This window comes from Eumetopias jubatus, unplaced genomic scaffold (assembly GCF_037043125.1).
Source record: "Eumetopias jubatus isolate StellerSeaLion01/CBP00866 unplaced genomic scaffold, mEumJub1_p1.0 scaffold_3, whole genome shotgun sequence".
Classification (NCBI taxonomy): domain Eukaryota; kingdom Metazoa; phylum Chordata; class Mammalia; order Carnivora; family Otariidae; genus Eumetopias; species Eumetopias jubatus.
Genome location: NW_028274809.1, coordinates 65,898,036 through 65,910,539, shown reverse-complemented (window position 1 = coordinate 65,910,539; position 12,504 = coordinate 65,898,036). Strand labels below are relative to the sequence as shown.

Below are 12,504 nucleotides of genomic sequence, written 5' to 3'. Positions count from 1 at the left end.
AAACCCTTCCAGAACTGCTCTAGGTTCTTGACTTCTAGGGTAGAAAGCTACTTCTTCTTGGGACCCAGTTCATCATACTAGCTGGCTTAAGGTCAAGGTGCATTAAACTTGTAACTGCTTCCTCACCATGAGGGGATGGTATTCTGATCCCAGGTTGACAGAAAATTCTTTCATGTTGTGCTCCTCTGCTCTCCGTCCTTAGTGCAGCCCCCAAACTTTCACTGCACCTGATTCCTTCAACTAGCAGTTTGAGTTCCCGCTTTCCTCGATATGTGATCTTGCGTACATCACGTAAGGCCTGGTCATAAACCGTGCCTCAGTGAACAAGAAAACATCAGAGACTGGTTAAGTGCTAAACAGTTTAAAAAGGGTGATAAGATACAGCATGACAGGATGGCTACTTCAGGCTGTGGGCCCGGACGTGGACACGGCCGCTGAGGAGGTGACAATAAACTGACACCTGAAAGAAAGAAAGAAAGAAAAAGCCTAGAGCAGGAAGCTTGGAGACAGGAAGCAGGGCAAGGGAGAGGCGAGCAGGGAGAGAACCCCGGGTTGGAGGAGGCTAGAGCAAAGGCAGAGATGGATGAAAAGAGATCGTGCACGTAGAGAGTCCAGCACAGTGTCTGGTGTGGGGAGGGGAGAGGACAGAGGGGAAAGGAGGGGGGAAGCGTGGGGAGGAGCGCGAGCATGAATGAGAACCCTGAACCCCGTTCGGCTGAGCGGTCTTGGGGAACTCACCTCTCCTCTTTATCTCACCTTGGACTTCATTTTTTTCTTCTGTGAAGGTTTTTCTCAGTTGCAGTTACTACTTGGCCCTGTTCCACTTATAATAAGTAGGTAGAGCCACTATTCACTAAGAGCCTAAGTGAGTCAGGTTCATTACACGTTTTATGTTTTCTCATTTAATCCTTACAACGACCTGAGGCAGATTATCCTTATATGCTTCTTTATGGATGAGAAGACAGAAGCTCAGAGACCCTACATAACTTGAGAAAGATTAAACACCTTGTAAGTGGTAGAGCCCAGCTGAAACCCAGGCTGGTCTGATTTCAAATCCATGTACTTAACTGCCGCACTACACTACTCCTCAGCTAGACTTCCTTTCGGTAGTTTCACGTTTGTAAGAACTGTTCACTCCACTCAGTTCATCTTGTTCCTCATTACTTGACTAGCTCTGTGATAGAACACTTAAGTTTCTTCTGCTAGCCAGATGTAGACAAGAGAATTTTTTCTTAGAGACACAATCCCTCTTACTGATGCAAAATGTCTTAATATAGGAAACAGGGCGTGAGCTTTGAAGTTTTCTGGGTCAGTATGGCATCCAGATTCTGACACTTTTTCTGTGACCTTGGGCAAATCATTTAGTTGAAACTCCATCCTCCTCATCTGAACAATAAGAGTATTGTTTCTCTGGGGAGCTGAGTGTGAATTCTAAGACATAATGTAAGTTCCTAGAATAGTACCTCACAAATGGCAGGTGCAAAATATTCAGTGGTTGCTAAAGAAACAAAAACAAACTCCCCATTTTACAGATAGGAAGACTGATTTGGAAGTGTCTTGCTGGAAGAAGAGATGTTCTACTTTCTCTTTCCAATTTCCAGGACTCTAGTATTCCATGATGCAAATTCACTGGAACTACTTATTCTGTTATATAATATCCTTAACAACGTCCATTCAGGCTGAATTACAAAGAAAGAGCTAATCTGCTGCAGTTCCAGAATCACATATTCTAGGGTTCTGGTGATCAACTATAATAAGACACGTGCAAGTGTTCTAACAGATATGAAATGCTTCATAAATGCTCCTAAATATTTTCATGAAATGCCATAAATAAGGTAGGTGAAAAAGAAGAATGACGAGAATTTTATGACGTATAACTGGAATTAGAAGGACTTCGGAAAATTGCAGAAGTAGTCAAAAACAAGAGAACATAGGCCCCCCCCCCAAAATAAACATAGGACACTTATAAGCAATAGGCGACTTAAAAATACTCTGTATTTATTGGAAATGCAAGCGAAAGAGTAGACCCTATTTATGGTATTTTTAAAGACAACTGAAAAAGATGTAGACAACAAGTCAGAAATAATGCTGAACATTGAGTTGATTAAGATTAGGTTAAATTTAACCTGAGAGGCTGAGAGCCGCTATGCCAGAGGGTGGCAGGCACGGTAAGGGAAGCAGCTGTTTTCACAGGGTGTGCCTGGTGAGTCCCTGCTGACCAAAACTGTCCTGTCACTCTTCCTGGCCACATGTTACCGTGTCTGAAGTGCCATCAAGAGATCTAGTCTTTGGGCTAAGGTGAATTATTGCTACAAGAGCTTACCTATTTTAACTGATTTCACATCCAGATTATTTCTTAAGATCACACTGACATCGAAAGCAGAAAGAATGAGTTCAACAAAGGGAATGGAAGCTCCTGTTCTTTACACTTTTCCAAAAAGATTTTTCTAGGAATGTCACATATTCCAACGACTCATTAGCAGTGCAAATTGTTTAGGGGGCTTACCCTGATTTTGCAGAACTTACCACGTCTTTTGAGTTCCAAGAGCAATACAAACCATACATTTATAAAGTTTTTATTAAAATATACTTTTTCTTTCCATACATTATTTACAAGAACATTTTTCTCAAACCTTTGAAACAACAGAGAATGTTACAAAAAATTTTAAGAACAACAGCATTTTGAATGTATTTCCTGAAATAAACAACTAATATTCCTTAGAAAAGATATAGGATACTTAATTACCTCGTATTTAACAAAATATTCTTTATAGAAATGGGTTATAATCTGTACCACAGAGACACCAAATCTGCTCCTAATCAAGAAAGTCAATCAAATAAACCAGCTCCCACTGACCTCCATCAGAAACCCATCCATTTGCCATAGCATTTCTCTTTATATACAATAGCAGCCTCTGCTGGAGAAAGAAAAGTATGCTTCTGTTACAAAGTTTTAGCTCAAACCTATTCTGAACTATAAGAACTGATACCTGTCATTTCCTGCAAAACCAACAAACTAAATTAAAATACTTTTCAAGGCCTCAAAGATGTACGGGCTTTATCAAGTATATCCTTCCTGATTTTTGGATAAGCTGGATGTGCTTCAAGAACCTGCAAAAACAAAAAAACAAAAAACAAAACAAAAGCACGAGAACTTGTAAATGATTACTGAGAACTGGAGAGCTACAAAACTTGCTGGAAATGAGCGTTACAGTTGAGATTTCATTGTATTAATATTACAAATATAACAACACTTCTTAAAGGTGACAGCTGAAATGTGACATAACTCATAGTAACAGTAATTAGATGACAACAATAGAATACAAATACATGTGAGAAACACAACAAATATACTTACTTCCTTAATAGATCAGTTGCAAAAAGCAAGTACGTATCAATGATTTTAAATATTTAGAAAATTTAGGCTATTCATACGATATTTAAAAAACCCTTACAGAGTTATTTTTGACCAGGAGCACACATCATATTTACCTGGAGGGATTTTGAAACATAAATTTCCAGGTCTACTGAGTCTAGGAGTGGGGAGATAGTCATGTTTAAAAGAATTCCACAAATGATTCTAATGTATAAGTTACATTAATGCACAACCTTAACCTTAATGTGAAATGTGAAGTTAATGTGAAATACTGCCTTACAGAGTTCAGTAATCAACAGCAATCACTGAAGCCACGTATTTGCTATAATGATGCTGAGACAGCCATCTGGGGTAGGAGACATTACATAATTCTTTTCTAAGGAGCTTTTCTTGGAGCTCCTAACGATGTTGAATATAATGCCTTATCTGGAACAATGGGGCAATGCTTTATAGATCAACGAGACATTGTATATATAAAGAAGCTGCAAATTCTAAAAGTGTAACTTAAATATTTGTCATTTTAGTAAGGGATCGTTTAGTTAGGGATCAATTACAGAAATGTAATCGAATGGCTTCTAAATAACAGAAATACCTCTTATTTCTAATTTATAAATCTGAATTCCCTACTAACCAGACTTGGACACATTCACAAGAACTTCATTCAGAACATGGCTTGAAGAATCAGTAGTTTTATTTCACATGCTTCTCCTCTAGCCTCTTTCACTTGACAGAAACGTTTTATTAGTGGAGCCCCAACTAAAAACATGTTTAAGGAAACTTGATCATTTTCTAAACTTGGAAAGGTGGTAATCTCTCTCAGAGGTATTTGATGAGTCATTTAACCGAAACACAACATCCTCTACCTCTATTCATGTACATTTTGAGATGAACTAAAAGTAGGAAATTGTGCAGCCGAAAAATTTTAAGAAATCTAAATTGAAGTGTTACCTGGTGACATATGTCAATGGCATCCACATATCTTTTTGCTTTTAAGTAATTAAATGCCAGTTTGTATCCTGTTAAGACAAAAAAAAAAAAAAGCCATAATGATGTAGTACTATTTATAGAGCACATGGCTAGCATGACCTTTTTTGCCTCCTCCTTTGTTTGCTTACTCACGGGAGAAGTCTAAAAGAAGGCTGGTGAGCACACTAGAAGAGAGAAGTGATGAGATGATGGGAGGGAGAACAGGTACAACAGAAAACGGAGCTGGAAAAAGGCCTGCAGTGAGAAGACTGCCATCCTGCAAGATGGCTTTTGGAACTTACCAACAAAGTGCCATTTATGTCAGGTAATAGTATAGACTCATCACTGGGCAGTGAATGATACCACAGCTATCCATTTAGACAGCATAGATTTATTTCGCCCTTAACATGTCAGGCACACTGTTCCTACAGGCAGGAGGTTTGCAGTCTATTAGGAAATAAAGTAGGTTATTTAAATAATCACGCAAGTAAGTTACCACTTTCAAAAGTGAGATAAATGGTAGGAAAGCAAGGTACGGGCCAAGACCCGTAGAGTAGGAGACCTGGATGGGGAGAGGGTGGGTGTCAGGCAACGCTTGCAGTCTGAAGGATGAGGCCTGCACTGGGCCAAGGGAACGGAAGCGTGAACGCTCTTAGGCAGAGGAAACTGCTCCGATAAAAGGCAGTGATGGGAGCCACAGGAATGGAACAGACCCAGAGTACAACGTGACAGGGCAGAGCAGTTAGGGGAGCCACCCAGAAGAGGGCAGAGTAGTCGTCAGACATTCCACATCAACCATTAGTAACAATTATCGCAAGCACTGATACTGAAGTGCCAGGTTTCAAATACTGACATTTAAAATAAGGTTTTAAGACATCCTTAAAGGACTGCTATTTTTCCAATAAGAACGCTATGAGAGTTAGCAAACAGAAGGAGATAAGAAAGTAACAGTGGCATTGTACTCCACAAAGGCGAAGTGATATACCACGATGTAAAATAATATGTTAAAATTCATAAATTCGGTATTTCACTTTACGTCTTACAAATATAAATTAGGGAAATTTGAATGCTGCTCCTGGGCCCTAATAAAAGTACCAAAGCATTTTCTTTTTTAATTTCAAACAAATATTTGAAAAGAATTACTGGCTAATGTAATCATAAGGTAGTGAACGGTAAGAGAGAGGAATTATCTAAAATTCATAATATTTGATATAAACACACATAAACATACATGCCTATAAAACTGTCAATGATGAAAACAGTAAGTTTCAGAGAGTTAAACTTGATATCATTACCAAGGAAATGTAAAACGGGCTAAAAATAAAGTCGGTGACATTTAAAAAGGAAAACAATTTAAGATGTCATGCCATGCCAATCAAACTTTACATGGAAACTAGAGCCAAAAAGCCTGGATTTCAGTTTTGGTTTCTGGCTTCCTGACTAGCTTGGAGACCTTAGCAAGTCAGGTGAGCTGTCAATTTCAAGTTTCCTCATTGGAACCCCACCCCCAACTCTGAGTGCGATTTTAAGATCAAATGAAATACTTGTGAAATGCTTTTAGAAGTTTTAGAGCGCCACACATATATTAGCAATTGAGTCAATACTAAATTGGAAGCATAAAGTTTTAATGTTGGAAGAAACTTGACAGATCATCTTGTCCAAAAAATCTGAGAGAGGAAATAAGGGGCCAGAAATGGCGAAGAAAATGTGCACTGCTGCCACGTTACACCTGTCAAGCTTACAAAAATGCAACACCATGTAATCAGGGGGGAGAAAGGTAGCAGGGGAGGGGAGCGGAGAGAGGAACATGAACACTGTGAACAGTCTAGTTAGTGGTGCCCTGTGGCCCGAGGATGGGTGCAGAGGGGCAGACATAGATGTGTTTTCTTCCTGGCGCTTCTCACAGTGATAGCACTCAAGCCTGAATCTTACGGAAAGAACAAGACCATGATTTGAAGGATTTCCTGACAACTGAAAAAGTGAAATGCACTGTTAAATGTGGCCAGTTAACAACTGCGGGTGTTAGATGCAATGACGACCTTAAGGAAGAAACTAAAGAATGAATTGAGAGCCTCAGAGAAAACTTACCAATGAGAAGTCGGGGAAATTGATAAAACCATCTATAAAATACACAGATGACACAATGGAAGAACTAATGAGTTAGAATCTCTATATTTGCTGAAGTCTTCCAAGGAATAGAATGTTTAATTTAAACTTCTAAATGTATACCTTCTATGGAATAAAGTATCAAAATTACATATATTTTTAAAGACATTTAAGGAATTTTCATTTTACAAGCTGACTTGATTCTGTAGGATATAGGATACTTGAGAAGGAAAAATACCATCAACAAATGTGCCCTATACAAGTCTAGTAAAGTAACAGACCCCAGAAAAATACATGGTGGGGGAAGTCCTGAACTAACAGCAGTTAATGTAAAGATGACCTATCGGACTGCAAATTAAATCTGAGTCCATACCATGACATGGCTGCTAAAGACAGATGCTACCTTAAGGCCGAGTTAACAACTACTAAAATGCCTAATAAAAAAATCCAGCTTGATTATACATAATCTTAAGTATAATTCAGGAACTTGTTCATTTCTAGTACAAGAGGTCAGGAGGGGCATGGACCAGTAAAACGACCTTTTCCAAACTCATCTGGCCATGAAATCTAATCTCCTCATACTCAACTCTCTCTTTTCATTTGTTCTTTTTTGTAAAGAAATAACTATTAATATCTCACCAAGTATTCCAAAGCACAGATTGGGAAGCACTATTTTAGAGTTTCCAGGAGACGGCAACAAGGAGGGTGAAAGATTTGGAAGCAAGTCTCAGGAAAAATGGGCGAGTAACTGAGAAAGGTTGAAGAGATGCGTTCGGAGAGACAGGACAGAAAGCTGAATTAGAGTATACCACACATGTAAGAAGGAAAGGGCTCTGTGGGTTGCTCCAGAAAGAAGACCTGGCAGCTTCAATGCAGCATATTTCGGCTCAGTACAAAGAAAGGGAAGAACATAGGGATGAGCTCCCTCACAATGTGGGGGGAGGCTAGTCACTAAGTATATCCCGGATCTGTCTATCTGGTAGGGATGTTGGAGAGTGCATTCCTTGAGTCTATCACTGGAACAAGCTGATGTTTCTAGATGCTCAGGAAAAAAAAAATGTCTATGGTCATACTATCGGGGGAAACATGTCCCCTCTGTGACATCCATCACAATTTGCATTAGTGTATAAAAGCACAGAGAAGTCCTGCAATAAAGAAACCTACAGAACTTGATTTAATGAAATGTTTTCCTAACTGACCTGATGCAGGAACACTTTTCCCCCCAGCATTACCATTCAGAAATGGCTGAGGGTTAAGGGAGAGAAAGGGGCAGAATTAGATTAGATGTCCTTTAAGGTGACTGAGGACCAGTTTGAATCTCAAGAAATTATACTTAATAACTATTAAGTTAATAATCTATTATGAATATAAAATTTATTTTTTCAGAAGGACTAATAAGTTGGCTCTTAATGTATATTTTGTTCTTAAAAAGAAATCAAATGCATTTAAATGAAGATTTACAAATAGAACCCAAGTTTCCAGTGAAAACCTTGTATCTAATTTGTTAAACTCACCGACTGTTGGATTTGTCTGATTGCCATGTTTCCACGCCATCTCATAGTTTAAGGCAGCATCTGTGTATGCTTGCTCTTTTTCCATAATGTACCCCATATATTCATAAGCTTTGCAGCAAGACTGAAGGAAAATGGAAGATGTATTAATAGACTAAACTTGATTTGATGGGGTGCTTAGGACTGTAGAGGTCGACCGTATTAACTCATTTAATTGGCACATAAAACAATGTTTTTCAACACTGGCTATGCAATCAAATCATCTATGGGACTTAATAAAAGATTCTGATCAAGCCCGACTCCCATTCCCCCCAGAGTCAGGATTTTTAAGGGACAGGCAAGGGAATGTATATTTTACATACATACATATACAGTTTTTATTACAAATAATTTCAAGTTAAAATTTACAGTGTAATGAACCCCATGAACCTGTATCTTCAACAATTAAATCACGACTAATACTGTTTTAACCTCTACCTCCCCATACTCGTCCTTCTGTATTAGCAAATAAAAAATCCTCAGATATTGTACCATCTCATTCATAAATATTTTAGTATGCTTCTTTAAATATAAGGACTTCCTTTAGACAGAACCAGTTTATCATACCTAAAACGTAACAACTCCTTGGTATTACCAAATATCCAGTCATTATTCAAATTCCAAGTGGTCTCAATATAATTTTGTTTTGTCTTTAGTTTGTTAGGATGATGAGCCAAACAAGGCCCCCATGTTGTGACTGGCTGAAATGTCTCTTAACTTTCTTTTGATTTAGAGGTTTCCCTTCCATTTCTCTCTAGGTCTCTTTTCTTGTGGTTAAATGTAGCAAACAAGAATTTTTATCCTCGAGTTTGTCACAGCCCAGATTTAGTTGAGTGCATCCTTGCGGTGCTTATGTAATGTATTCCCATGTCACCGATATCTGGAAATTATAATTAGATCTAGAGGTTTAAATTTGATTTCCATCTTTGGGGAGAGAGGTGAAAGGACTTTAGAGGTCAGTGACCCTGCTGAGCCACATTGGGGCCTGAGGCAAAAGGAAAAATGCACAACTCTGTATACACGTTTTTGTGATTTTTTAAATTAATTTCTTCCCAAACATTAACTTCTACTAATCAAACTGAAAAGTGGGGATGTTGAAATACACATTTTAAATCTGGATATTTTCTTTATACCCAAACAAAATTTATTATTTTATTTTCCTGACTTTAATGGGACTAAATATGTCAAATAATATTTTCATTAAAATCATTACCCATTGAAACATACATAAAAACATGGATATGGAGGCATACATTTTCCCTTTTGTTTCTGGCTTCAATACCGCTCAGCACAGCACTGTCAGATGCTATTTACTTACCGTTTTGATTTAAAAAACATTGCATTATTTATTATAATTTTTATAATTTATTATAATATTCTATAATAACCTTGATTAAATGCTTATTTATCTACAGTGGATTGGATGTTTAAAAAATTCATACATTGAGGGGCGCCTGGGTGGCTCAGCCGGTTAAGCGTCTGCCTTCGGCTCAGGTCATGATCCCGGGGTCCTGGGATCGAGCCCCGCGTCGGGCTCCCTGCTCCGCGGGGAGCCTGCTTCTCCCTCTGCCTCTGTCTGCCGCTCTGCCTACTTGTCCTCTCTCTCTCTCTCTCTCTCTCTGTCAAATAAATAAAAATCTTTAAAAAAATAAAATAAAATAAAAAAATAAAAAATTCATACCTTGAAACCCTCACCTCCAGTGTGATGGTACTAGGAGATGGGAGTCTTTGTGAGGGAATTAGGTCATGAGGATGGAGCTCTCACGAGTGGGACCAGCGTCCTTATAAGAGACCCCAGCCAGTTCTCTCACCTTCTCCTTCCACCATGTGAGGCTAAAACAAAAAGTTGGTGGTCTGCAACCCAGAAGAAAGCCCTCACCGGAACTGAACCAGGCTGGCTTCCTGGTCTTAAACATCCGGCCTCTAGAACTTGGAGAAGTCAATTTCTGCTGTTTATAAGACACCCAGTCTATGGGACTTTGTTATAGTAGCACCAGCTGCTGAAGATAATTCCTGAGACTTAAAGTGCCCTTTTATATTCCAGACCCCAAGTGAGGGTTTGACTTGCTCACCCCAGTCCAGCCCCATCATAGATGGCACGTTCTTCCCTCAGCAGGCACATAATATCAGATTCTCTTTTTATGATGTTATATCCATTCATTAATTTATCAGGGATGGAAAATGGTGATAGCCTACCACTCTTCATTTATTAGCTGGAAAATATCTATCATGAGAAATGTCTCCTTTTATGCTCTATTGTTACCCAGTAGTATAATTCACATAGAAAAGGTAGGCTAAGTGCTTAATGCCTTCCCTTTATTTGCTGGCTTCAGAAATAACAGTTCATGAGCATAGTTCAGTGGTGACCAATTAGGTTTTCGATTTTTTTTTCTTTTTTGGATCTTTGTAAACTCATGGATTTAAACTTATTTGGTGTGTTTCAATCCACTGCAGTTACTATTCTTACTGATAGTTAATGTGTTCCAACTTTGGCTAGTGTGAGTGTCTTCAAGTTGGCTCCTAAGTCCTTGACGTGACTCTAATCGTCTTCGATAGCTTCCTTGCCATCTGGTATGACAAGATGGTCTAGTATCATCTTGTACATTTCTGTCCCAGATCTGGATGATCTCCATCTTTTAATTATACAATTCAAGGTTTCTAAGCTCTAGTTCCTGAATCTCATGCTTCCAATATTGACATGTCTAATCAGCCAAACTGGCGCCTCTGAAGTAGCCATCGTGTTCAACCATGCAATGTATCGCTGTCAGTGTTCTGGCAAACTGAAATTCTATCTGTACTGAAATCCTGATTCCCCTGTAATCTTGCTTAATCCTAGACTAGGCATGTAAGGGTCAGCCATCTGGCAGTTTACATTTTTCTTTTTCCTTTTTTTTTTATTGAAGTATAGTTGACCCACAATGTTACATTAATTTTAGGTGTACAACAGAGTGATTTAACAAGTCTATACCTTATGCTATGCTCATCCCAAGTGCAGCTACCATCTGTTATCATACAATACTATTACAATGTCACATATTCCCTATGCTGTACCTTTCGTCCCCATGACTTTTTCATCCCATAACTGGAAGTCTGTATCTCCCATTTCTCTTCACCCATTTTGCCCATCCCCTTACTCCCAAGCCCTCTGGCAACCATTAGTTTGTTCTTTGAATTTATGAATCTGTTTTTTTGTTGTTGTTGTTTGTTTAGGTTCCACATGTAAGTGAAATCTATGGTATCTGTCTTTCTCTGTCTGACTTATTTCACTTAGCATAATACCCTCTAGGGTCATCCATGTTGTCACAAATGGCAAGGACTCATTCTGTTTTATGGCTGATAATACTCCATTATATATATATGCCACACCTTCTTTATTAGTTCATCTCTCAATGTACACTTGGGTCACTTTTTTTTTTTAAGATTTATTTATTTATTTATTTAGAGAGAGAAACATGAGTGGGGGAGGGGCAGAGGGCCTGGGGGGGAGAGAGAGGAGGGGGGAGAGAGGAGGGGGGAGAGGGGGGGGGAGAGAGAGAGAGAGAGAGAGAGAGAGAGAGAGAGAGAGAGGGAGGGAGGGAGGGAGAGAGAGGCAGACTCCCTGAATTAGTACTTTCATTTTCTTTGGGTAAATACCCAGTAGTGGAATTATTGGATCATATGGTAGTGGCTGCACCAATACACATTCCCACCAACACATTCCCACAAGAGTTTCCTTATCTCCACATACTTGCCAACACTTGTTATCTTTTGTCTTTTCGATTCTACCCATTGTGACAAGTATAAAGTAATATTTCATCATGGTTTTGATTTGCGTTTCCCTGATGGTTAGTGATGTTGAGCATCTTTTCATGTGTCCATTTTGGCCACCTGTATGTCTTCTTTGGAAAAAAATGTCTATTCAGGTCCTCTGCCCATTTTTAAATTGGATTATTTGGAGGTTTTTTGGTGTTGAGTTGTACAACTTCTCTGTATCTTTGGATAGTAATCTCTTATCAAATATATCATTGCAAATATCTTCTCCCACGCATAGATTGCCTTTTTGTTCTGTTGATGGTTTCCTTCTCTGTGCAGAAGCTTTTTATTCTGGTGTAATCCCAACAGTTTATTTTTGTTTTGTTTTCCTTGCCTGAGGGGTCTGGGAGTTTAGATTTTTGAAAACCTATTAATGAGAATCTGTTTTTCAAGGACAATTTAACTTAAAATTAGATGTACAGACTCTAAATTGATAAATGGCTTGATGTTTTAGGTTTTTAAAGTTCCTAAGAAAATAATAGCATTAGATGATCATAATTGTTTAAAAAACAAATGATCCACTTTGTAATCTAATTTGCTGAAAATCAAACAGATTTACTATGATTAAAATGTTGAAGTAATTGTTATGAATCTGTAAAGATAAATATCCTCAAGTTTCTACGTTAAGTACAATTATTTCTCAACAAATACTAACAAATTCTTAAAAAATGATAAAATAAAACCTTCTTTTTTTGTGACTAAACACCAAAATGC

General features: G+C 38.3%; 1 protein-coding gene across 3 annotated transcripts in view; it reads right to left on the bottom strand.

Annotated features, from left to right (window-relative positions):
* Positions 1-2,605: 2,605 nt before the first annotated feature.
* The window catches only part of TTC21B (tetratricopeptide repeat domain 21B), a 74,644-nt gene continuing 64,745 nt past the window's right edge, over positions 2,606-12,504 (bottom strand). For 2 of the 3 annotated variants that reach the window (XM_028122033.2, XM_028122042.2), the window contains exons 27-29: positions 7,963-8,083; positions 4,325-4,392; positions 2,606-3,111 (exon numbers count right to left, since the gene is read on the bottom strand). In XM_028122033.2, the coding sequence (XP_027977834.1) occupies positions 3,034-3,111; positions 4,325-4,392; positions 7,963-8,083 (267 nt within the window). In that variant the 3' untranslated portion in view covers positions 2,606-3,033. Of the gene's footprint in view, positions 3,112-4,324; positions 4,393-7,962; positions 8,084-9,440; positions 9,618-12,504 lie in introns of those variants that run through there. The other variant, XM_088021651.1, reaches the window with a different exon arrangement.